This window comes from Spinacia oleracea, chromosome 6 (genome assembly GCF_020520425.1).
Source record: "Spinacia oleracea cultivar Varoflay chromosome 6, BTI_SOV_V1, whole genome shotgun sequence".
Taxonomy (NCBI): Eukaryota; Viridiplantae; Streptophyta; class Magnoliopsida; order Caryophyllales; family Amaranthaceae; genus Spinacia; species Spinacia oleracea.
The window spans coordinates 86,505,386-86,530,142 of NC_079492.1; the positions used below are offsets into that span (position 1 = coordinate 86,505,386).

A 24,757-nucleotide genomic window follows, 5' to 3' on the forward strand; every position below is an offset into this window, starting at 1 on the left:
TTACTCAAGGATAAAAGGAGACACTTCAAGAAAGGTGGAAAGTCCAAGGGCAATGCTAAAACAAAGCAGGACAAGTCCACATCAAGCTGTCTTTATTGTGATGGAATAGGCCATTACAAAAGAGAATGTCCAAAGCTAAAGGAAGATCAGAAGAACGGAACAGTCGTTCCATGACTGTTCCATCTTCAGGTATTTTCGTTATAGACTGTATACTTGCTAATTCAACTTCTTGGGTATTAGATACAGGTTGTGGCTCACACTTATGTTCCAATCCACAGGGACTAAGAAAAAGTAGAAGGTTAAGCAAGGGTGAAGTCGACCTACGTGTGGGAAATGGAGCAAGGATTGCTGCATTAGCTGTAGGAACTTATTATTTGTCGTTGCCCTCTGGGCTAGTTTTTGAACTGGAAGAGTGTTTCCATGTTCCAAGTCTTACTAAAAACATCATTTCTGTTTCTTGCTTAGATGCTAAGGGATTTTCCTTTTTAGTAAAAGACAATAGTTGTTCGTTTTATTTTAAAGAGATGTTTTATGGATCTGCTAGATTAGTCAATGGACTTTATTTATTAGATCACGACAAACAAGTTTATAACATAAATACCAAAAAGGCCAAAAAGGATGATTCAGATTTCACCTATCTGTGGCATTGTCGATTAGGCCATATTAACTTAAAACGCATAGAAAGACTTCAAAAGGAAGGAATTCTAGAACCATTTGACTTAGAGGATTATGGTAAGTGCGAATCATGTTTACTTGGCAAAATGACAAAGCAACCTTTCTCTAAATTTGGAGAAAGAGCAACTGGACGATTGGGTTTAATCCATACAGATGTATGTGGACCAATGAGTACAAATGCTAGAGGTGGTTTAAGCTACTTTATCACTTTTACTGATGACTTCAGTAGATATGGTTATGTCTACCTAATGAAGCATTAGTCTGAATCCTTTGACAAGGAATTTCAGAGTCAAGTAGAGAATCAATTAGGCAAGAAGATTAAGGCACTGCGGTCTGATAGAGGCGGTGAATATCTGAGCTATGAGTTTGATGACCATCTGAAAGAATGTGGAATTCTATCAGAATTGACTCCTCTTGGAACACCACAATGGAACGGTGTGTCGGAACGGAGGAACAGAACCTTGCTAGACATGGTTAGATCAATGATGGGTCAGGCCGAACTTCCAATAGAATTTAAGGGACATGCACTAAATACAGCTGTACTCACTATAAATAGAACTCCGTCTAAAGTTGTTGAAAAGACTCCATATGAGTTATGGTTTGGAAAGCCACCAAATGTGTCTTTTCTTAAGATTTGGGGATGTGAAGTATACGTCAAACGATTAATTTCAGACAAACTTCATCCAAAATCTGACAAATGTATCCTTGTGGGCTATCCAAAGGAAACAAAGGGGTATTACTTCTACAATACATTTGAGAACAAGGTGTTTGTTGCTCGAGATGGTATCTTTTTGGAAAAGAATCACATTTCCAAAATGACAAGTGGGAGAAAAGTAGACCTCGAAGAAATTCGAGTCGAACAACAAACTCTAGAGAATGCTCAAGATGACATTCAAGATGAAACTCATAGATCTTTAGAAGTATCTGGTGAGAATCGTGGACAATCTAGAGATGCGACCCCGCGTAGATCGCAAAGATATAGATCTCAACCGGAAAGGTACTTGGGTATTTTGACGAACCAGAGCTATGACGTTCTATTACTTGAAAGTGATGAACCTGCGACTTACAAACAAGCTATGACGAGCCCTAGCTCCAAGCAATGGCATGAAGCCATGCAATCTGAATTAGACTCCATGTCTGAAAACCAAGTATGGGATTTGGTCAATTTGCCAGATGGCTACCAAACCATAGGAAGAAAATGGGTTTTCAAACTGAAAAAGGACAAGGATGGGAAACTTGAAGTTTTCAAAGCTAGATTGGTTACAAAAGGTTACAGGCAAGTCCACGGTGTGGATTACGATGAAACCTTTTCACCAGTTGCAATGCTAAAGTCTATTCGGATAATGTTAGCAATCGCTGCATATTACGAATACGAAATATGGCAGATGGATGTCAAAACCGCTTTCTTAAACGACGTTTTAACAGAAACTGTGTTTATGACACAACCTGAGGGTTTTGAGGATCCAAAGAATGCTAAAAAGGTATGCAAGCTAAAGAAATCAATCTACGGATTAAAGTAGGCATCAAGGAGCTGGAATATACATTTTGATGAAGCAGTCAGTGACTTTGGTTTCATCAAGAACGCAGACGAATCTTGTGTATACAAGAAGGTCAGTGGGAGCAAAATTTATTTTCTAGTATTATATGTCGACGACATATTACTTATCGGAAATGACATTCCTATGTTAAACTCTGTCAAGATTTGGCTTGGGAAATGTTTTTCGATGAAGGATCTAGGAGAAGCACAGTACATACTAGGCATCAAGATTTACAGAGATAGATCTAAAAAGATGATTGGACTTAGTCAAAGCACTTATATCAATAAGGTGCTTGATAGGTTCAAGATGGCAGACTCCAAGCGAGGCTACCTACCCATGTCTCAAGGAATGACTCTAAGCAAGACCCAGTGCCCAAAAACACTTGATGAGTGTAGACGAATGATGGGATTCCATATGCATCATTGATTGGTTCAATAATGTATTCTGTGATATGTACATGCCCGAATGTTGCGTATGCACTCAGTGCTACGAGCAGATACCAGTCAGACCCAGGAGAGGCACATTGGACTGCTGCCAAGAACATTCTGAAGTACCTGAAAAGGCACAAAGATGACTTCCTGGTCTATGGTGGAGATGATGAATTAATTGTTAAAGGCTATACGGACGCAAGTTTCCAAACCGACAAAAATGATTTCAGATCACAGTCTGGGTTTGTCTTCTGCCTCAACGGAGGTGCAGTAAGCTGGAAAAGTGCTAAGCAAAGCACCATTGCGGATTCTACAACTGAAGCGGAGTACATTGCTGCACATGAAGCAGCAAAGGAAGCTATATGGCTAAGGAAGTTCATAGGAGAACTTGGTGTAGTCCCCTCCATTAAAGGACCAATAGCCCTATATTGTGATAATAACGGAACTATTGCACAGGCAAAGGAGCCTAGACACCACCAAAGAGTCAAGCATGTACTTTGTAGATTTCATCTTCTACGAGAGTTCGTTGAAAGAAAAGAAGTCGAGATAAGCAAGATTGGAACTGATGACAACATCTCAGATCCATTGACTAAACCTCTGCCGCAGGTGAAGCACAACTCGCACACTGCAGCTATGGGAATCAAGCATATTGGAGAATGGCTTTGATGTCCTTGTTTAATGTTTTAAAGTTTTAGAGTTTAATACTTTGTAAAACATTATTGGTTAATCATTCACAATAAATGAATAGAATTCATTTTTCCATTTAATTTGTGGTTTATTAAATGATGAGTCCCTTCAATTTGACGAAATATTCAAGATAGACTGTCAGGACCAGTCCTGTGACTAAGAAATGTCTATCAAGTGAACTTGAATTTCAAAAGCTGAAAATGGTCCCTGGTCGGAGTTTTCTATAAAAATGGACGCATAGAAAACGTTAGACGACCAGAATGCAAGATGACTAGTAGTTTTGTTTCTTGAACTATGTGGACATGGCAATGTCATAATCATTTGCATAGATACTTTTTTGGGAATACTAGTATCGGACAGACCTATGAAACTTTACTGTAAGAGATGAAAATCTGTCATAAGTAAATTTCATTAAAATTATTAGACACTAATCTTCAATACCTGAGTGATTTGAGATTACTTGTTTGATAACTGCTTACTTTGACGTTGTCAACCGTCGCACCGTAAAAGGAGGCTATGAAGGCAACGCTCAGGTAATCACCTATCAAACGAAGTCTAATCTGAAGATTGCAAGATTGGGATTGTCCTCCCATAAATCGGGATGAGATGCTAAAAGTTGTACAAGGCCACTCGGAGAGCTAGAAACTGTAAAATGCATGGTCGTGCTCAGATGAATCATAGGCTATGATTATCTGTTTATTTGATCAGTTGAACTCTGAAACCGAGAAACACCTCTGGACATAATAAGGATGACAACTCTTACCTTATGTTCAAGAGCAAGCATCGAGCGACAAAGGAATTAGGAAATGCACACTTGTCCCTAAGGACAAGTAGGAGACTGAAGGAAATAATGCCCTTGGTCCAAGTATGCATTTAATGATAAGTCTAATAAATGTGGTTCAGTATTAATTAGGAAATTTTGTGAAACACTACCTTAATGTTTGGACGTTTTGTGAATTACTACCTTATAAAAACTTTTTTATATTTTACTACCTTATAAGTTTGATATGTTTTAGTAACACTACCTTGTAACATAAAACGTTAAATCTCTCCGCTTGTGGGCCTCACCCCCACGATTTTATTCTATTTCTCTTTCCTCTTTCTCAATCTCTGTTCTCCACTTCTCTTTCTCAATCTTTATCCTCTAATTTCTCAATCCCTATTCTCATTCTCATCTGAATTCAATTCTTCTTCCTTCTCCTTCTTCTTCTTCCTTCTCCTTCTTCTTCTTCCTCTTCTTCTTCTTCTTTCCTCTTTTCCATTGCTTTTCAGTATCTTCATAGTTGTGTCAATTCTGTCCGACTTTAGTCGCGACATTATTAATTAATTCTTATTGCAGTATCAACACAAGTATTATTACCGGATGGAGCGTTCTGTTCCAACATTGTTATATTATATGTCAAGATTGACTTGATTTGCATGTCGGAGATCCAACGTTGTTGTAATAAGCATAATTCCAACCTTTTAATATGACCCATGTTGATGGGTTTGCATTATTTAAGATTAGTTGCATTAATTAAAACAAAAAGATGTTGTCAAAATTTGAGTCATAACCTTTTTCGTAAGACAAATTTGATCTCTATTCTGTTTTGGCTCTTCGCATCCTGTTTAAGTGCTTAACTTTTACTACCAAAATACAGTATTATTTTTGATGAATTTTGTTTATCTACTTTTTAATCATTACTTACAATTGTAATACTAGCATAATTTGAAGTCCATTACAGTACAAAACTTAGTTTAATGAAAGACGGTTTTTCATGTCTTTTGTAGGAGATTGGGGAATGTCATTTCTCTGTTCATTTTGGTATAATATAAATCGAAACAAGAGCAAATGCTGCCTCATATATACTTCGCATGTAATTAATCATAACAAATTCGATCAATGTAAGTTTCTCAGAACGTGGCTGCAGAAGAGAAGCACCCAGTATACAGCAGGTTAAAAGCTAGAACAATTACTTGTCAAGGGGAAGAAGAAAGAAGAAGAATTGAATTCGGATGAGAAAGAGAACATAGATTGAGAAATTAGATGACAAAGATTGAGAAAGATAATTAGAGAACAGAGATTGAGAAAGAGGAAAGAGAAATGGAATAAAGTCGTTGGGAGTGGGGACCACAAATGGAGACATTTAACGTTTTCTGTTACAAGGTAGTGTTACTAAACCATATCGAACTTATAAGGTAGGAAAATATAAAAAAGTTTTTATAAGGTAGTAATTCACAAAACGTCCAAACATTAAGGTAGTGTTTCACAAAATTTCCTATTAATTAACAAGTTAATAATTCAGTGAGATCAAGGGAGCTGAATGCCTAGCTAGAGGCCGCTTCAGTTCAAGTGGAATTAATGATATTAATCCACAGCTTACTCTTGACTGAACCCGTAGGGTCACACAAATAGTACGTAAACGGATCAAGTATTTAATGGCATTAAATACTCCATCTATGGATATTCGGAATCGACGGATCTTGGTTTCAGTGGGAGCTGAGATCGTCAAAAGCAAGTAAATGAATACTCCGGAAATGATGATGTTGCCGGAAACGGAAATAGGGATCTTATCGGAAATATAAATATTATCCAAGTCGTAGATGTTGCCGGAAATGGAAACATGGTACGTATCGGAAAATATTATTGGAAACGGAAATATTGCCGGAATCGGAAATATTGCCGGAAACGGAAATATTGTCAGAATCGGAAATATTATCGGAATCGGAAAATAATTCCGGAAACGGAAATATTAAATATTTGTTCGAAATGGAAATTAATTCCGGAATCGGAAATGTTAAATATTGTTCGTGTCGGAAATGAATTCCGGAATCGGGAATTTAATCGGAAAGCGTATCGTACGAATTAGCGTCGGACGAGGCTTGCTAGACGAAGGCCCAGCACGAAGCCAGGCCGTCGCCCAGCAAGCCACACGCATCCAACAACACGCCAAGGCCTCGACCAGCCCCAGCGCAAGGCCAGGCCCAGCCAAGGCTGGCGCGCGCGCTCAGCGATGGGCTGCGAGCAATGGGCCTCAGCGTTGTGCGCTCAGCGTGGGCCGCAAGGCTTGCGCATGGGCGTGCGGTGCTCGTGCGCTACGTGTGTGTGTGCTATACGAATCCTAAAGCTATCGGAATTCGTGCATAGATTAAATCCTAATCCTAAAAGATTAAATTAATTATTTAGAGTTCTAATAGGATTCTAATTAATTAATTAGTATTCTAACAGGATTCGAAATCCTTTCCAAGGTTCTATAAATATATTCCTAGGGTCATAAATTTATATACGAGTTTTTCAACAAGTATTCATACAATAAAACAGTGATTTTTGAGCAGAAAAATCAGTCACATTCTTGCCCTTATTAGCCGAAAATTATAGTACCTTAAGGGCGATTCTAGTTGGTCAATCTTAAGGCGGATCCGGACGTGCTGTGGACTATCTACGGAGGGACGACACATGGAGTCCTAAAGACTTGTTCTTGTTCGGTTCGGGCGCAGCTAGGGAGGGCACGCTACAAAGTGTATACACCTAAATTATGCTAACTGATTATGTGTAAATAATATGTTTCCTGGCATTAAGGTTTTCCGCATGATTTATGTTTTGTCATATGTATCATAACCTAACAAAATTTACCTACTCTAACGGGGACGTCCTCTAAAACACCTAAGGGGTATTTAACAGAACGGTCGGCCATTTGTAGAGTGATATTAGTAACCTTAAACTCACCCATGTTCAATTTAGTACAGATAGACAAAGGCATAACAGACACACTAGCACCTAAATCACATAAAGTCTTATCAATAAAAACGGTGCCAATGTTACGTGGGATGGAAAAACTCCCGGGGTCTTTAAGTTTAGGTGGAGACTTGTTTTGTAAATAAGCACTACATTCCTCAGTAAAAGCTACCGTTTCTACCTCACAAAAAGCACATTTCCTGGTCAAAATATCTTTCATAAATTTAGCATATGCAGGAACCTGTAAAATTAATTCAGTAAAAGGAACCGTTACCTGTAAGTTTTTTACCACTTCCAAGAATTTACCAAACTGTTTGTCTAGCTTATTCTTGAGTTGCCGGTTTGGGAAGGGGAGTACAATAGGTGGTACTTGAATTTCTGTCCCCTTCTTAACCTCAGTTGTATCCTCTTTTTCACATACTACTTTCTCAACTTCCTCATCATCCATGACTACCTTTGGGGTTTCCTCACTAACCAGACCACTAGCAGACACCTCTGAATCAACCTCGACGGTCATAGAAGGACCGTCATAACCTCCACCACTCCTCAATGTAATAGCATTTGCAGTTTCTCTATTCTCATGCTGTGAAGGGAGTTGACCTGGGGGTCTCCCTGCAAGAGTAGTAGCCATCTGTGCCAACTGTATATCAATGATCTTATTATGGGCGGTAAGAGCATCAATTTTAGCATCCTTTTCACTCAGAGACTTCTGCATCTGCAACATCATATTCCTCATCTCTACTAGCATAGGGTCAGACTGTGTGGGTTGAGGTTGTGGTGGTGAAGGTGATGGGTGTTGTCTAGGGAACCCAGGTGGTCCACTAGACTGTTGGTTGTAGTTACCCCGTGGTTGGTATGATTGTTGTGGTGGTGGATGTTGGACTTGATGGGGGTTCTCAATATTAGTACTCATGTATGATAGTAGGGGATTGTTTTTATACCCCTCATTGTAAGAGTTGGAGTACGGGTTATTCTGTTTGTAGGCCTGGAATGCATTACATTGTTCAATAGATCTCCTACATTCTTGTGCATAATGACTAGACATCCCACAACTATCACAGACATTGACAGTTTGAGAATTCATTGCAGCTACACTAACAGGTTGAGCAGATTGAGTATTTGGTGCTTGCATATTATCAAACTTATAATGTAAAGCAGTCAATTGGGCAGTTAATTGTTCTATGGAATTCAAATCATGCTTACCACCCCTATTAGATAGACCTCTAGGATTCCCATACTGGGCATTGTGAATAGCCATCTCCTCAATCACCTCCATAGCTCTAGTCACAGCAAGTTGCATGAATCTCCCACTAGCAGCTGAATCTAGAATAAGTCTAGACTCATTACCCAGGCCATTGTAGAATTGTTGAATCAAGAACCAGTCACCCAAACCATGGTGTGGGCACTCTCTCTGTAGATTCTTGAACCTTTCCCATACCTCGAACAAACTCTCATCTGCTTGTTGACTAATAGAAATGATTTAGCTCCTCAGACGAGCTGTCTTCTCAGGCGGGAAATACTTCACATAGAATGCAAGGGCTAAAGACTCCCTGTTATCAATTTTCATGGCTGCTCGATTCAACCCATTAACCCACAACTTTGCCTTCCCACTCAGAGAGAACGGGAAAAGCATCTCCATAGTCTGCTTTGGAGTCAATCCCTTTTGCTTGATGGTAGAGCAATATTGGATGAAGGATTGAAGGTGAAGATTTGGGTCTTCACCTTCTTCCCCGCCGAACTGGCGTCTCTCAATCATGTTGATCAATGCAGGCTCAATCTTGAAGGTCTCAGCTGCAATAGAAGGCATGATTGCCTTCGGTAGCACAGACAGACTTGGCTTAGAATAGTCTGTAAGCCTTGGCTCAACTGGTGGTGGTGTTTCGTCACCCATCTCTATCTCTGAAACTGAATCTGTATCTGAAGGAAAAAAGACCGCCAATATTATGATCAGAATCAGAGTAATTCCCACACTGTACAATGAAATTTCTTCGTCTATGAAAGGTTCTTTCGGGCTCAGGATCGAATGGAGTAAGATTACTAGTACCTACGGTCCTAGGCATAGACAAAGAAACTACAAACAGGTGTGAGATCCGGTCTCAAGGAACCGGGGTTCCTTGAGAAGTAACAAACAATAATCTAGAATAAACAATTAATAACAGAAAATAAAACCGTTTCCCCGGCAACGGCGCCAAAATTTGACAGGCTAAAGTCGTATCACCTTATCAAAGATAAACCTAAGTCCACTAACAAAATAGTAAGGGAAGTAGGGATCGTATCCATAGGTAAACAAGCGTTCTTTGTACTATTAATCAACTAGTCTAGACTATTGGGAAACAAGAGTTTGGTTGATTTGCGTACTAAAACTACGACAATAATTAAACAAATAAGAATTCAGATATTAAAAGATCTAGGGCATAGGTTCACCAACGAATAACAATCCAGGATGATAAACAATCGACAATAATCAATAAAGCAATTAATTAGACTAGCAAGCTCTCTCGAATCGATACTAATCATAGACTTAGAATTAACGGGCTCTCGCTACGTATTAATCCCAATTCTACCAATTGACACAAGCCTAAACATCAAATTTCATCTCTCGAATCTTAACTTGATATTGCTTGACTAATACAATTAAACCTGCGCAAATCTAATTGCACAGTAAATGAAACCAATCAATAGGAATTAATCACAATACCAACAATCAACAACATTCAATCATCCCTTCATATTAATTCATGGATCCCCGAACCCTAGAAAATGGACTACTCGCACATATTATCAATGAACAAAGTAATTAATATTATTGAGAACATGATTAAAGCAAGATAATGAATCAAAGTAAGAAATAATACCTAAATGAAGAACAATGAAAATTGAAAGCTTGAATTTTGATTGAATTTAAAACTAAGTATTTGGAACAAATTTAGAGAGAAAACTCAATTAAGGGAAATAAACTAAGGGTTTAATACTAGAATAAGAGATGTCACTAAAAATAATAAGGGCTAGTATATATAGTTTTCCCAAAATAAAGCCCAAAATCGGAAACAAGATAAGCGCATAACCGCCCAAGGTTGTCGTCACCCGGTCGGGAAGACATCCGCCCGCCGGGCGAGGAGCTCGAAACCCGCCCGTCGGGCGCAGGTCTGCCCGCTGGACCAAAATAAGACGTCCCACAATCTTCGACTTTCGCCCGTCAGGACGACGTTCGCCCGTCAGGCAGATGAAATTCCTTGATCTCTTTACTTTCGCTGTCTGCCCGCCAGTCACCGGGCAAAGGCCGCCCGCCGGGAGCCCATTGAAAACACAGCAGCTCCTTCTCTCGCCCGGTGGGCGAAAGGAGACCAACCGGGCGATTGTATAAAAGTACCAACCTTCGCCCATAACACCGAGTCTAACTTACGGGGCTCGACCATAAGCATCTAAGGCTCCCGCAAGTCGACGATAGTCGTCCCGAACTCCCTAGGGATCGCGTAGTGGCCTAAATCGCCATGAAACAAGCCTAAAAAGGCCAATTTCTCACCAAGTAATCCTGAAACTCAAGGCACACTTAATAACACATATTAGTACTAAAAACAGCTACTAAGAGCTCATTTGATGCATAAAAGTACTAAGGGACGGGGGTAAAACTCTATATAAAATGAACATATCACTACTCTCCTTATGCGCGCACTCGTTGGGCTGGCTTGCTTCGCTGCGCTGCGAGCTCCCTGGCTCGTTGGGCCTTGCGCGCTTGGCTCGACGAGCCGGCAGCTCCGTTGCGGCTCGTATTCGCGATGAACGCCTTACGGCTATTATTTATCGTATCGTACACGACGAATCACCGTCGTACGAAACGACTATTCGTTTCGCCCAACTTACGAATATTCGCCATACGATATACGATTCCGATGCATGGCCGTATGGTATATTACGTTTTTCAGAACTAATTCCCAAAAAGGTATTAAATGAATTTTCGATTCATTTAATCCGGTGATCTGTTACATGCCATTGGTGTGACCTTATAGGTTCAGTCAAGAGTAAGCTGTGAGCCTAATATAGATTAGAACTCACTGATCGGAAGCATTGCTCCAGCTAGCTGTTCCGTTCACATAATCTCACTGAATTAATTGTTTGTAATTAATCTGAACCTTGGTATTAGACTTAATGCACCTTGGGTGAAGGACACATTTCCTTCACTACCATCTACATCCGTATTAATTAAATTAGGGACAAATTAACCCGTTATGGCACCTAACGAATCTCTTTTTTTTCGCCTGGTGGACCCCGCATATATAAGAGACCTCTTATCTATGTCAGCGGGTCTCTTGTTTATATTTTATTGTCTAGTAAGTGGGCCCATGTTAATATAAGAGACCCATTATTTGTAATATGAGATATTTTTAACTAAAGAGACCCGTTAACTAATTTAATGAGTATGTTTCTAGAGGTCTCTTTGGACATTTTTGTAGTAGTGCCAATAAATATATACTATTATTGTATTGTTATAATCTTGTAGAATTAGATAGTTGTAAACCGGTCTATAATCTCATATAGTTATATACTCTTATATAGTTATATAATTACCATATATACATTGTTATATAGTTGTAAACTTATACATACTCTTATAAAGTTAAATAAATCTAGATAGTTGTAAACTAATAATCTCACAAAGTTATATACGAAGTATTTAAATAATTATGCAATTATATTGTTATAGATTTATATCTTTACACAGTTATAGTTTTATAGTGTTTTAGTTTAAACTAGTTATGATCATCAACTCACAAGTTATAGGCTTATCAAAGTAATCAGTTGTAGATTTTATAGTACTTTATTCTTTACAGTGTTATAAAACTTATGTCATCGTATTATTTTCTTATTCTTGAACTCTTTTATTGACTTGTATTCAACCGATTAGTCAATTATTAAACTAAGTTGGTCTAATTGAATACATTATAAGCTTAATTATAACAAAGAAACTAATCGGAACTACGTTGTTTTAACTAAGTCTACTTAATTCATTAACTGCTGAACTAATTGTTCCGTTGTTAAACTTGTTTGTTTCGTTGTTGTTTAAACGTACCAATGAATATATGGTAGACATTACAAACTCGCAGAGTTATTAGATTGGTTCATCATTATCGATATTTAATTATTACGTTATTAGTTATTAATTCATCAATAAAATGTTTCATTAACTAATACAAATTGATAAATTTTATTAGTTTTTAGTTCATCATTATTGATTATTAAACTAAACTATATATAATATATTCACTAACTTTGTTAATATTTTTTTAATATTTTTAAAGTTAGTCGTTACCCTTATCGATCCGCTAAGAAAGACATCGATATTATAATTTATAAACATATTGAAAATTGTGATGTTAGTAATAATCTTGCGTCGAGTATAATTTTGAACTGGATAATTGACTTAACACGAAGTACAACACACTACGCATTTATCCCGTTACTGATTTATCCACAAGATATGAACTCAAACCGATAAGAACCTGAACCTAATGTAACTCGGCTAATTAATTAACATGTTCAATCCGACCCATTTTAGACCATTAGCATATGAACCACCCGACCCGGTGTGATCCAAGCCTATTACAACCCGTTTACAACCCGACCTAACTTGACCCGATTATAACCCGACCCAATATGTGTTAGAAACTGTTGCAACACAGCTAAACCTGTTTACAACCCGACACGTTCCAACCCAACTATAACCAACATGATATGAATCCGACCCAATATGAACTCGTGCTTACCATCCCGAACTGACCCGATCGGTTAAAATTTTGAACCCGACTCGATAACCAAATAAAGTCGTTTCAACTCGAACCAATTAACCCAACCCAAACCCAAACCCAATCATTTGTCCGAATTAACACCCCTAGTTTCAGATCCATTGACAGAGCCTAAGTGTTTATAGCAAACAGAAATGCATCGTAATAATAATTTGACGTACATTTGGTTATTTTTATAATCTTGACATCGGATATATAATCATGGATCGGGCACTATTAAATAACAGGAAAACGCCATTTTGATTCCACGTATCTATAAAAGGACTGAATAATTAAATATATATATTTAAAAAAAAAGGGCGATATCGAATTATGCATAGTTGGATACGCACACCCAACCATTAATCGCCGTGCATCATTTCCCCAACTGTAAAAAAACCGAACAATGAAGACATATAACCAGCCGAAGTTATTGCACGGCTGCCCCAACCCTCTGCATGCTTGCCAATTCAAAACTCTTTCTTCCAATATAAATTCTCAACCCAATTCTTTAATTTGTTCATTCATCCAATTATATTTCATAAACCATTTTCCCAAATCCCAAATAATAAAATATGAAGATTTCCTTAAAAATATTCCTACAAGCAACATTCTTATGTCTACTCCTATTATCCCAAATTCCTCCTTCCTCAATTATCTCCCTCTCCTTACCTCTTCTTCTCATTTACTTAGTCTACTACTTTTTCTTTAAGCCGTACCCCGTCCTCCTCCTGGACTACTCTTGCTATAAACCTCCCAACAATAGAAAATGTAATTTCGAACTTTGTGAGTATTTCGTCAAGAAAACCGGGTCTTTTACGCATAAGAGTGTAGAGTTTATGCGTTCCATCTATAACAAATCGGGTTTAGGAGAGGAGACTTACGCGCCTCCGTTTATTTTTCAAGGTTATAATAAAGGCTCCTTAGACTTTGCATTGTTAGAAGCTAAGGAAGGTATGTTCACGGCTGTTGATAATTTATTATCGACAGCCAATATGGACCCTAAAGATATTCATATTGTTATTGTCACATGTGGTAGCTTTTCTCCAGAACCTTGTTTTTCCTCCTTATTAATTAATCATTATAAAATGGGTCCCACTGTTAAAGCTTATAATCTCAGTGGAATGGGTTGTGGCAGTGGGATCCTCTCCATTGATATGGCAGCTCATATTTTACGAGGCGCGGGAAGAAATGTCCAAAACGCCCTTATTGTTGTTACGGAGAATATTAGCCTTAATTGGTATTTTGGTGAGGACAGGTCCATGTTGGTGACTAATTGCATTTTCCGAGTTGGTTGTGCGGCAGCGATCGTCACCAACGACCCCAGTCGCCGCCGGGATGCCAAGTTTCAACTCGTTCACTCGTTACGGACTCACCATGGGGCCGATGATAGTTCTTACAAGGCTGCATTTCAAGAAGAGGACAATAAGGGCAATTCCGGTGTTTCACTCACCAAGGACTTAATTAGAGTGGCGGGTCAAAACTTAAAGTCTCATTTAACTACTCTAGCACCAAGAGTCCTCCCACTGAGTCAACTCGTTCAGTACGTAAAATCGGTGGCGCTCACCGTGTTGACTCGGGGCGAGTCTAAAGTAATGGTACCCGATTTTACGACTGCGTTCGAGCATATTTGCATCCACACAGGCGGAAAGGCAGTGATTGAACAAGTAGGGAAGGTGTTGAAGTTAGAGGACACGGTCACGGAGCCGGCTCGAATGACACTCCACCGGTTCGGGAATACGTCGAGTAGCCTAGTGTTCTACGAGTTGGCTTATTTTGAGGCCAAGAAAAGGATTAAAAGAGGGGATAGAGTATGGATGTTGGCATTTGGGACAGGTTTTAAGGTTGGAAGTTTGGTTTGGAAGGCGTTACAAGATTCAAATGATGATCGCAATAATCCATGGAGTGATTGTATTCATAGGTACCCACTCAAGTGTTGGTAATTGGTAAATGATAAATGGTAATTTACATTAAGTAAAAATATGTCAATTAATTTGTTCGTTCAATCTGACAATTAAAAATTTATTGTCAGAGGGTTTTAATAGTGAAAGTTTTACATAGGTGGTAGGTTGTGTAACAAGCAAAATATATTGATTCAAAAAATGTACCATTAAATTATTATGTGAAAATTTCTTTTGTTTCTGTAAATCTATAAACGGTTGGAGCAAAAATCGATTTTGGAAAATGAGCAATCTTTGTGAATCGTGAATTAATCTTTTTCTGCTCTTTTTTTTGGCAGAATCTGCTTTAAAGTTTAGTTTTCACTCCCTCCGTTCATTTTTGTTTGGGTGTTTTAAAATGTTATTTAAATTTCATTTTATATTATCATATAAATGATTTAATATTTTATCAAAATTTGTATCCAGTGATTAGTTTAACCAATTAAATTTATTATTGGATCATTTAATCTCTCACACTTTTCTATTGGGACATTAAAGTTTTTTCATTCTCCCAATATCAGATTTTTGATAAAATTAAAAACATTATAAATAAACATCATTTTCCTTGTTTTAATAAAAAAAATAGAGGAATCTAAATGCACATTAATTAGCCGTTAATAATCGTGCAAAAGGTCAAACGTAAAAAACAAAAAGAAACGGAGGGAGTAGCTTTTACAAGTTTCCTACTCCGTACTTCTCTGTGATACTTCTCTCCCATCAGACCATTTTATATCATCTTTTCATAAGTACGTGAGTAAACTGATCTGAAGATCACTAAATTTTGCCAAAGGAGCAGTTTAGTCCCTCAACTTTGAAAAGGAGCAGTTTAGTCCTTCAAACTGGATGGAATCCGTTGTTTTTTACCTTCTGTTACTAACATCTGCGAAAATGAATTAAAAATATAGGCAAATTAATATAAATGAAGAAAATGACAAAATATCAGTTACTTTTACCTATAAACATTTTAAAAAAATAAAGATAAAATGCCTATTTACTCCTCCCACCATACTCTCAACACTCAAGCTTTTCTCCTCACTTTAATGGCGTCTTCTAAGGAAGTTTCCAGCATGATTAAACAAGACTTTATTTGACCCATCAATTTCTCTCTCCCCTATTAACAACTAGTCTTATATGCACGCGATGCGTGCGGGATTATATAAAAACTTAACATTGTATTACTACCACTAAATATAAATAAAATATTAGATAAAAAATTATTCACAAAGTAAATAGTGAAACAAAGTAATCATGCATGTAATCATAGTGAAACAGAGTAATGAACCCTCTTCTATGAATCTATGCTGAACATAATCATACAAACATTCAATAGAAATTATATAGTTAGGAACGGGGTAGGCCATGACAGATCACAACAAAATTAAAAGAGATTTTGTGTCACTAGATGCATTTGACAAAAAGATTGTAGTTAAAATTCTTCAACAACCTATACTTCGAGAAAGAAGCAAAGATGAAAAAATACATCATCTAGCAATAAAGCTCTCTAGTTCTCAGGTTTCTTGTTATAACGTCTTAAAAGTTGAAGGGTTGTCCCAGTGATCAACTTGGTCGTCATGTATGTCTCCCATGGAATGTCCCTTTTGAGAACCTTGAAAAAAGACTGAGGAAGGAAGAATAAAAATTACAAAATACAACCTTGCTCTTCTCTGTTTTGTAATATTTAAAGCCAGATATGCACGCAATGTGTTTCTGCTGAGTTCAAAGATGAGCTAGATAGAATTTTTGAATCACTACCTATCAGTTTGCTTAATGATACCCTTAATTGAAGTTTAGATTACCAACATAAAGAGATAGGATTGAAACATATTGTCACAAAACCAAGTACTGATATATTCCGTTTTAGTTACCTGTTTAGCCTACTGTTTAGCCTAAATTAAGGATGATCATCAGGTCCAACATTGATGTACAATATTCTCAATGTAAGAAAATGATAGTAAAATTAAGGCTAAACAGTTTACATTATTCAATTTTATTTTTAGGTAGATTGGATTTTATATTAGGCTAAAATCCAAAATTATCATCAGCAAATGATTGAAACAAATATGCAGTAAAAAATTAAATTGAACAGTAAACATCAGAAACAACAGCCTAAGTATTAAGAGTAGGCTTTAAGCAACATATAAATTAAGAATGATCATGTTTGAATTCAACAGCCCAAGTGTTCTGTGACAATATGTTTCAATCCTTAAACATATTGGTTAAGTAAATGAAAACACCAAGAATTTAATTTTGGTAAGAAATGAAAATTAAACCAACCAAAAGTCTTATGTGCACGCGAATATGTATTCCTAATAGTAAGTTTAGTTTGCCTACTGAAAAATCATATATTCAATCATTCATATAAATAGGTTAGCCTTTGGTTTCATCTTAGTATGTTTCAAATGCCTGTTGTTATATCTCCGTATGGTTTTGTGGTTAAAGTTATATCTCCTTACTTTTTTTGGGTTAAAGTTGTATCTCCATATGTTACTGAAGGACCATTGTCTTATTTATGAGGTTCAGAATTTAGACCCTTAGCCTTGCAATTCTAGTCTTTCAGGACTTAATTTCTAAAACTGCATGTATGATGTACGGTTCTTGATGTAACAACTAAACCCCCAGTCTTGTCATCAAACAATGGCTAGCTGATATTTCCATCAAAAGTAGTTGCTTGTGTACCATTATATCCCCACTGCTTAAAGAAACCCAATCAGCTTTGGAATTAAGAAGAAAAGAAAGAGAATATAAACATGAAAAGAAAAGCTGAATACATTGTTTTTTTTGACATGCTTCCTTCACAATGCATATGACATGATAAGATTTGGTGGTGTTTCTGTTAACATTGAGCTTTTTTTGTCTTTGTTTTCCGTTCCACCGTTTATTGTACCAAGCGTGGTGGGTTTTTTTTTTATGTACCACGAAGTTTGATCAGCATTATCTTTGAAAGCACCAAGTCTTTATTGTGAGGCTCGCTTAGATTCGGTTACATTTTAGGGTTAAAATCTATTAGCTTTTTGTTTTGCTTCTACTGGCTAGTAGAGACTGTATGATCTGCTAATTCATATTCGTTTTGTGATCTAAATAAGATGGATTATAATGTAGAAACATATCTATTATATAAGGATTCTAATGTGAAGTAGTAAACCCTTTTCTTTCTATATTTAATCACTCATATAAATAAATTAAACCAATTGAGTTATTATTATTTACTTAACCACATATATTCATAACTATTAATCACCCATTAAAAATTGAAATTGGGAAATTGAACGGCGAAATACAGTCAATAATACTAACCCAACCCTTCTTTCTAATCCAGACTCCACCTTGCCGTCACTTAGTCCTTGAACCCTGCACCGTCGAATCGCCACCATGATTCTGATCTCTATAAGCTTTTGGTCTAGGCTCTTTCACACCCTCTCTTGTTTCCTATTTTAGTAAAACAAATTCAAAAACTTAAAATACTTTCACTAAATCAAGCTCAACTCCAATCAGTTTCTGATGCAGGCTCAAGTCTCAAGTTAAATCATAAATAACAGTAATAACAAAATTAAACAATATAATTAATTGCGCTTAAATACTTGTCCAACTGCACTTAGTAGTATTATATCTGACTTTTATTGCTGCATCTATAACAAAAACAAAAAGAACAAATCATCAATTATATTTCTCAACACAAATGGAAATAAATTCAATTAATTGGAATAATTGGAGAGAGAAAGAAGAGATACATACAATACTCGGTAAATCTTCGACGAATTTTTTTTTCCCTATAAACAAACATTCAATCAGAAACATAAAATTATCAACAATATTGAACATCAGAAGACTAAAACCCTTTTGAATTTCCAGGTCAATTAAACTTCCGCACATCAAAAGCAACCATTTCAAGAGAAACCCAAATCAAGTCGTTTCCAGAAATTTCGTTCACAAACCAATTCAATTAAATTCCATACACAAACCCAAATCGAGGACTTTCCACAAACATAATTAACGTGATACAATGGCATCAAAAATCGTAATTAGTCATCAAAATGAAGTAAATATTGAAGGAAAAACAACTTACGCAAGATTAAACCCCCCAAATCTTACAGATTTGAAATCGATCTTAAATCAATGGAGCTGAAACAAATTAAACCCCCAAATCTTACAAATTTGAAATCGAAAAATTTAAGAAATGAAAGAAATTGAGTGATTTACCTGAGAGAGAGAAAGAGCGTGATTTGGAACTCGATTTCGTCCCCAAATCTTTAAAAATTAAAATCGAAAGAATTGAGAATTGAAAAAACAATTGGAAAAAACACATCAAATCAGCAAAATCTCCAGAATCAATTGAAAAAAAATGAAAATTCGAACAATTTGTTGAAATCTCACCCGGATCTCCAGAAGATCAGACGCTGATGGTGATGGTGATGGCGATGGAGAAGGCGAGAGGCGGAGGAGAGAGAGTTTGCGTGTGCGGTGAAAGAGACACGAAATATTTAGGGTCTAGAATGGAGGATGGGGTTTGGTGGAAGAGGATTAGAGGAAGAAGATCGAAGAAGATGAAGAGGAAGGAGAGAGAAAACGGAAGGGAGCAGGAAGGGTTAGGGACGCCGAAGACCTAGGAGAGAGAAAGAGAGATATGTGTGATGTGTGAGACAGTGAGAGTGAAGCGGCGGAGGCGGAGTTAAGTAAAAGGTTTGAGGGTATTTTGGTATTTTACATGGTGGACACGAAAAGTGATGTTACGAAAAAACCCCTCAGCTCTTAGCATATATAATAGAGATAAATCCACAAATTCCCATTCTTCTCGATCCCCTTCTAAACACAGCTCTCTCTCTCCTACCCCTGTATTTTCCCGACCCACCCTCTTCAATATTATATCGGAAGAACAAATTCGGGAGTCGAAACGATCAAGCAATAAAAATCAAGCAATATGTAAGGACGAAGTTTATGAGGAGGAAGTGGTAAAGCAGCTAAGCAACTTCCTTGCTCGCATTACTACCATGGGGAATGTATAGTTCCAAGTTCCAACTTCCATGGGAATTGAGAATTCGAAATACTTGTCCTTTTTGTGCATGAGTTGGGTCATTGTGGTACAAATTCAAGCAACCATAATTTATAAATCAATATTGTACAGTATAAATCAAATGATACTTTTTATTAACAACAACTAGTGTACGGGGTGTCCTACCGGCACCACCTGGTACCGGCAGAACTCCCCGTATGTAAACTTAACCTGCAGGTAATCTGGTCATCTTAGGTAAATATCCTCTACCAGCACTATTTGCAAGACAACCTACCGGCATTATCATGAAGACAACCAACCAAGGGTCACTATCAACAGGTCGCTATCTAACCACAAGGGACCTACCAGATCGTACCCTTGGATTGGTCTATATAAGGAGCACCTCATTTATTGCTATGAGGTACACAAACACTTAAACACACTTCTTTCTTACTCCCTAATCATCTCTTAATCTCTCAGTAATCTTACTTAAGCATCGGAGGGGGGATCCTCGAACCACCCCCGAGGCTAGTTAATCCATTCTGTTGTGCAGATATCAACCGGCAATCTCGACAGGAATCCAGTATCCCACAGTCAGCTGTTCTCATTCCACACCCGGAACAATTGGCGCTAGAAGGAGGGGACCTTATCCCTTGAAACGGTAGAACAGTCAGCATGGATTTCTCACAGAAAGACGGTAAAAAATCAAAGAAAAGTCAAGAAAAAGCAACAACCCCACAACCGGCGACAACCTCCAAGTTTCAACCCTCACTTCTAAACCCCGTCCATCCGTCACAAGCACAATCAGTTATCAGCCCAATAACAAAAAACACCTCGATACCGGCACAAAGGGAATTCACAGTGGAGGATGATGATGAGTTAGAAATAGAAAGCCCTGCCAGAGAGCAACCGAAAACTCCGCTGGAGCATACGCTGCAGGAGCGCCTGTCTCCCCTGTCGGAAGTATTCACGGGAGAGCAATTGAAAACACTGTCAGCGGTGATGGCCGCTTTGTCAGAGCTACCAGCTTCGCAGCAGCCAGGGTCAGTCGGCAGTCTAAGAAAGACCAGGTCGGCGGTTCCCCAGTTACCTGTTAGGGATCTCCTAACCGCCCTGAATCAAGAAAACACCCCAGAAAAAAGAAAGCGCTCGGATCCGGCGGAAACAGAATGGCCTGAAACAGAGCAAGTCCCCACCGCGAAATATGAACGAAGAGCGCCGGTTCTACAGATAGCTAGACGGCAGACAATCCAGCCAAAGGATTCTCCCCTGTGCCGAGAAATCCTAGAAGAAAGGATGGAAAGGATAAAAATCCCGACAGGAAGATACGATGGGACGACAGATCCGGAGGATCACTGCACCACATTCGAACAGCACATGATGCTGTACACTGATTCTGATGCCATGTGGTGCAAAGTATTCCCATCCACACTCCTAGGAGTGGCAGCGAGCTGGTATAAGGGCATAGAGGCACACTCCATATACAGTTTCCGACAGCTGCAGGCGTCGTTTTTGTCACGATTTGTGAGCAAACAGAAGAGAAAGAAATCATCGGGAGAGTTGATGTCGTTCGCTCAAAGAGATAGAGAGCCGTTAAGGGATTATCTCACCCGCTTTAACAACGAGTCAATCACTATTCCCAATTTGCAGCAGGAGGTTGCTGTTCTGGCTCTTATGAGGGGAATGCAAGAGTGCGAATTCAAGAAATATCTCAGCCGGAAGTCATACACCAATCTGGGTGACGTCCTGCACAAGGCCAACGAGTACATCAGGGGGGATGAAATGATGAAGATCTCCAATGTGGTAGTGGCAACCGGCGGAAATGTCGGGTACAATCCAGGCTATAACCCACAGACGGGAAAGGGAGGAAACAATTTTCATCAGAGCAATAATCAGCAAGGGGCAGGCCAGAGAAACCAGAATAACAGAAATGCCAATCCACAAGGGCAGAGAAGCCGGCAAGACAGAAGGGAGTCCAGAGGACTCTTTGATAACTACACTCCGCTGAACACACCGCGGACGGCAATTTATAACATAAACAACAAGATGGATGGCTGGAGAAGGCCGCCACCAATGCAGAGTAGGGAAAGGAATGTCAAGAAATTCTGTGACTTCCATAATGAGCACGGCCACCTAACAGAGGACTGCAGAGACCTCAAAGACAACATTGAGGATATGGTCAGAAAGGGGTATTTCTCACAGTATAGGGCAAGGCAGGGAAATGGTAACAACAACTCGGTGGGAGGAAACCCTACCAATTCATACCGGCCACAACAGCAAAATCAACAACAATACCCTAGAATCGAGCAACCATATCAGCCGCCTAGAATCGAGCAAAAACAGCCGGAAACCAGTGCCAGAGCAGAACAGAGGGATGGCGGGAAAAAACCACCCGTGTATGTAATTTCTGGCGGCCCAGTCCACGGAGGGACAATAAGCGGCGCCAGTAGAAGCTTGGAGGAACACAGGCACATGGTAAACTTTCATAACACAAGAGTGTGGCCTAACCCACCCAGCATACCAGTGATGACATTCTCGGAATCGGATTGCAGAGGCATCATTTTCCCGCATGATGACCCACTAGTTCTTACAATTGATATAGCAAATGCCGATGTGAACAGAGTACTGGTAGACGGCGGCAGCTCAGCAAACATCATCTTCTGGGAAGCTTTCAAACAATTGCACATACTAGAGGACGAACTTCAAAGGGTAAACTACCCAGTAATCGGTTTCTCAGGATCTACAGTGTACCCAGAGGGTAGTATAAGGCTGCCGGTGAAAATCGGAGAAGGATCCGAAATGCGAGATCTCATGGTGGATTTCCTAATCATTAAAGTGCCAGCGGCCTACAATGTGATCATCGGTCGCCCATTCATACATGACGTGCAGGCGGTAGTCTCCACCTATCACTTGACAATGATATATATGTCGAACCTGGAAAGGCCGGCAAAGATAAGGGGAAGTCAGTTGGCGGCAAGGTCCTGTTACTTGACTGCTTTGAGAACACCGGGAAGAATGGTCCCAGAAGTGAACTTGACTACTGAGCCGGCAAGGCAAGAGATACACTTGACTACTAAGCCGGCAAGACAAGAACAACTGTCAAAAAGGAAGAGCTGCACAAAAAGGGGTCGAACCGACCTAAACATGGAACACTTTGATGAAAGGCCGGTATCAGCACCAAGACCAATGCCAGATGGTCTGACAGAAAATATCGAGCTGGAGGCTGGAAACATGGATAGAACAGTCGTGATCGGTACGGAAATGGGGAGTGACATGAAGGTCAACCTCATAAGCTTGCTGAGAGAGCACGCGGACATCTTCGCATTCTCGGCGGATGAGATGCCTGGTATCGATCCAGAGATAATGGTTCACCGATTAAACGCCGACAGAAATGTTAGGCCTGTACGGCAGAAAAAACGTAATTTCTCCACGGAAAAAATGACAGCAATACAAGAAGAGGTGGATAAACTTCTGGCGGCAGGTTTCATTGAGCCATGTGACTACCCCGAATGGTTGGCAAACGTGGTAATGGTAAAAAAGTCAAGTGGGTCATGGAGAATGTGCGTAGATTTCACCAACCTTAACAGAGCATGTCCGAAAGATTTCTACCCCCTGCCACGGATTGATAGGCTGGTAGACTCCACTAGCGGTCACGCAATGCTCAGTTTCCTAGATGCTTTCTCAGGGTATCATCAGGTCAGCCTGCATAAATCAGACAGGAAGAAGGCGGCCTTTATCACAGATGCAGGAGTTTTCTGTTATAAGGCGATGCCGTTCGGGTTGAAAAATGCAGGGGCAACATATCAAAGGCTGGTTGACAAGGTGTTCGCCGACCAAAAAGGCAGAAACGTGGAGGTCTATGTAGATGACTCTATCGTAAAAAGCCGGAAGGAGGAGGATCATGTTAACGACCTCCGAGAAACTTTTGAAACTTTGAGAAAATACAGGATGAAATTAAACCCAAAAAAAATGCGTCTTCGGAGTAAGGTCGGGAAAATTCCTGGGTTTCTTGGTCAGCGAGCGTGGCATAGACGCCAACCCTGAAAAAGTAGAAGCAATCATCAGTCTGCCGCAACCCAAGAGCGTAAAAGACATACAGCGGCTGACAGGAAAAATGGCCGCCTTAAACAGATTTGTGAGCAAGTCGGCAGATAAGCAAATGCCCTTCTTCACAACCCTGAGGCAACAATTGTCATATATGCCCTTCTTCACAACCCTGAGGCAACAATTGTCAATTGTCAACCCGGAACAACTAGATTAATTTATGTAACAACACCAAATAAAATCATACCAAAATCAATTCAAAGCTTTGATGACGATCCCATGAATATAAAAGCAGAAAGATTGAATTTTAGAGAGAAAACATAATTAAAACACACAAAAAAAAACATACCCTTTTGATCAATCAACAGAATACATAGCACCCCCAGAAAGTTGGAGTAAATTTGAAGCGATCAACCAATTATAAATAGGGAAATTCGTGAAAATTAAAGGGTGATTCGAAGATTGACAAAAAGAAACGATTTGGAACAAAATTTTCCAGACAACGCGAAGAAAAAAGGTGAGGTATTTAATCGTGAACTATGAGAGACAAGCTGGCATTTAAAGATTGCAAAGAGAAAAAATGGGAAGAGGGTAAATCCTAAGTAGCTGAAAGCAATTTAATCTTGTTTGTTTCTACGCAAAAAATGAAGAAGGTGGGGGCTGGAAATTAGAGGAGTGATGTGCGTGTAGTCGTGTACATGGAAAAAAGCCAAATGAGGAAGTTGAAAAAGCTAAGTCATAATCAAAATCAGGTGTTTTAAATTATTTATACACGTGTAAATTAATTTTCTACTTTTTTAAGCAGTTTTATTATTATTTAATTGAATTTAACGGAAAATGAAACGGTGTTAACCAAAGTAGCTGATTCCATTCATTCTGAGGGATTAAACTGCTCCTTTTCAAAGTTGAGGGACTAAACTGCTCCTTTTGGAAAAGTTTAGGGACCTTCAGAACAATTTAGTC

General features: G+C 38.8%; 2 protein-coding genes, 1 long non-coding RNA gene and 1 other non-coding gene across 5 annotated transcripts; 3 read left to right on the top strand and 1 right to left on the bottom strand.

Moving 5' to 3' along the window:
• The first annotated feature begins 8,431 nt into the window (after positions 1–8,431).
• LOC130464628 (small nucleolar RNA R71) lies at positions 8,432–8,538 on the top strand. Its single transcript, XR_008925003.1, has one exon. It is a non-coding gene; the product is annotated as a small nucleolar RNA R71 (small nucleolar RNA).
• Positions 8,539–13,251: 4,713 nt separating this feature from the next.
• Positions 13,252–14,971, top strand: LOC110778765 (3-ketoacyl-CoA synthase 4-like). The gene has a single exon (XM_021983327.2). The coding sequence runs from the start codon at positions 13,399–13,401 to the stop codon at positions 14,764–14,766; it is 1,368 nt and encodes a 455-aa protein (XP_021839019.1). The 5' UTR covers positions 13,252–13,398; the 3' UTR covers positions 14,767–14,971.
• Positions 14,972–15,699: 728 nt separating this feature from the next.
• On the bottom strand, positions 15,700–20,661 carry LOC110778767 (uncharacterized). 2 transcript variants are annotated; one of them, XR_008924132.1, is made up of 4 exons: positions 19,135–20,661; positions 18,961–19,008; positions 18,058–18,530; positions 15,700–16,369 (listed from the first exon to the last, which is right to left on the bottom strand). It is a non-coding gene; the product is annotated as an uncharacterized lncRNA (long non-coding RNA). The 2 variants fall into 2 exon arrangements; XR_008924131.1 differs by having other exon boundaries at positions 15,702–16,369; positions 18,961–20,661.
• Positions 20,662–20,752: 91 nt separating this feature from the next.
• Positions 20,753–23,794, top strand: LOC130463331 (uncharacterized). The gene has a single exon (XM_056832428.1). It carries the CDS (start codon positions 20,753–20,755, stop codon positions 23,792–23,794), a length of 3,042 nt encoding a protein of 1,013 aa, XP_056688406.1.
• The last annotated feature ends 963 nt before the right edge of the window (positions 23,795–24,757 follow it).

Coding starts and splice junctions, on each gene's coding strand:
- LOC110778765 (XM_021983327.2), top strand. CDS start 13,399: ATGAAGATTTCCTTAAAAATATTCCTACAAGCAACATTCTTATGTCTA.
- LOC130463331 (XM_056832428.1), top strand. CDS start 20,753: ATGGCCGCTTTGTCAGAGCTACCAGCTTCGCAGCAGCCAGGGTCAGTC.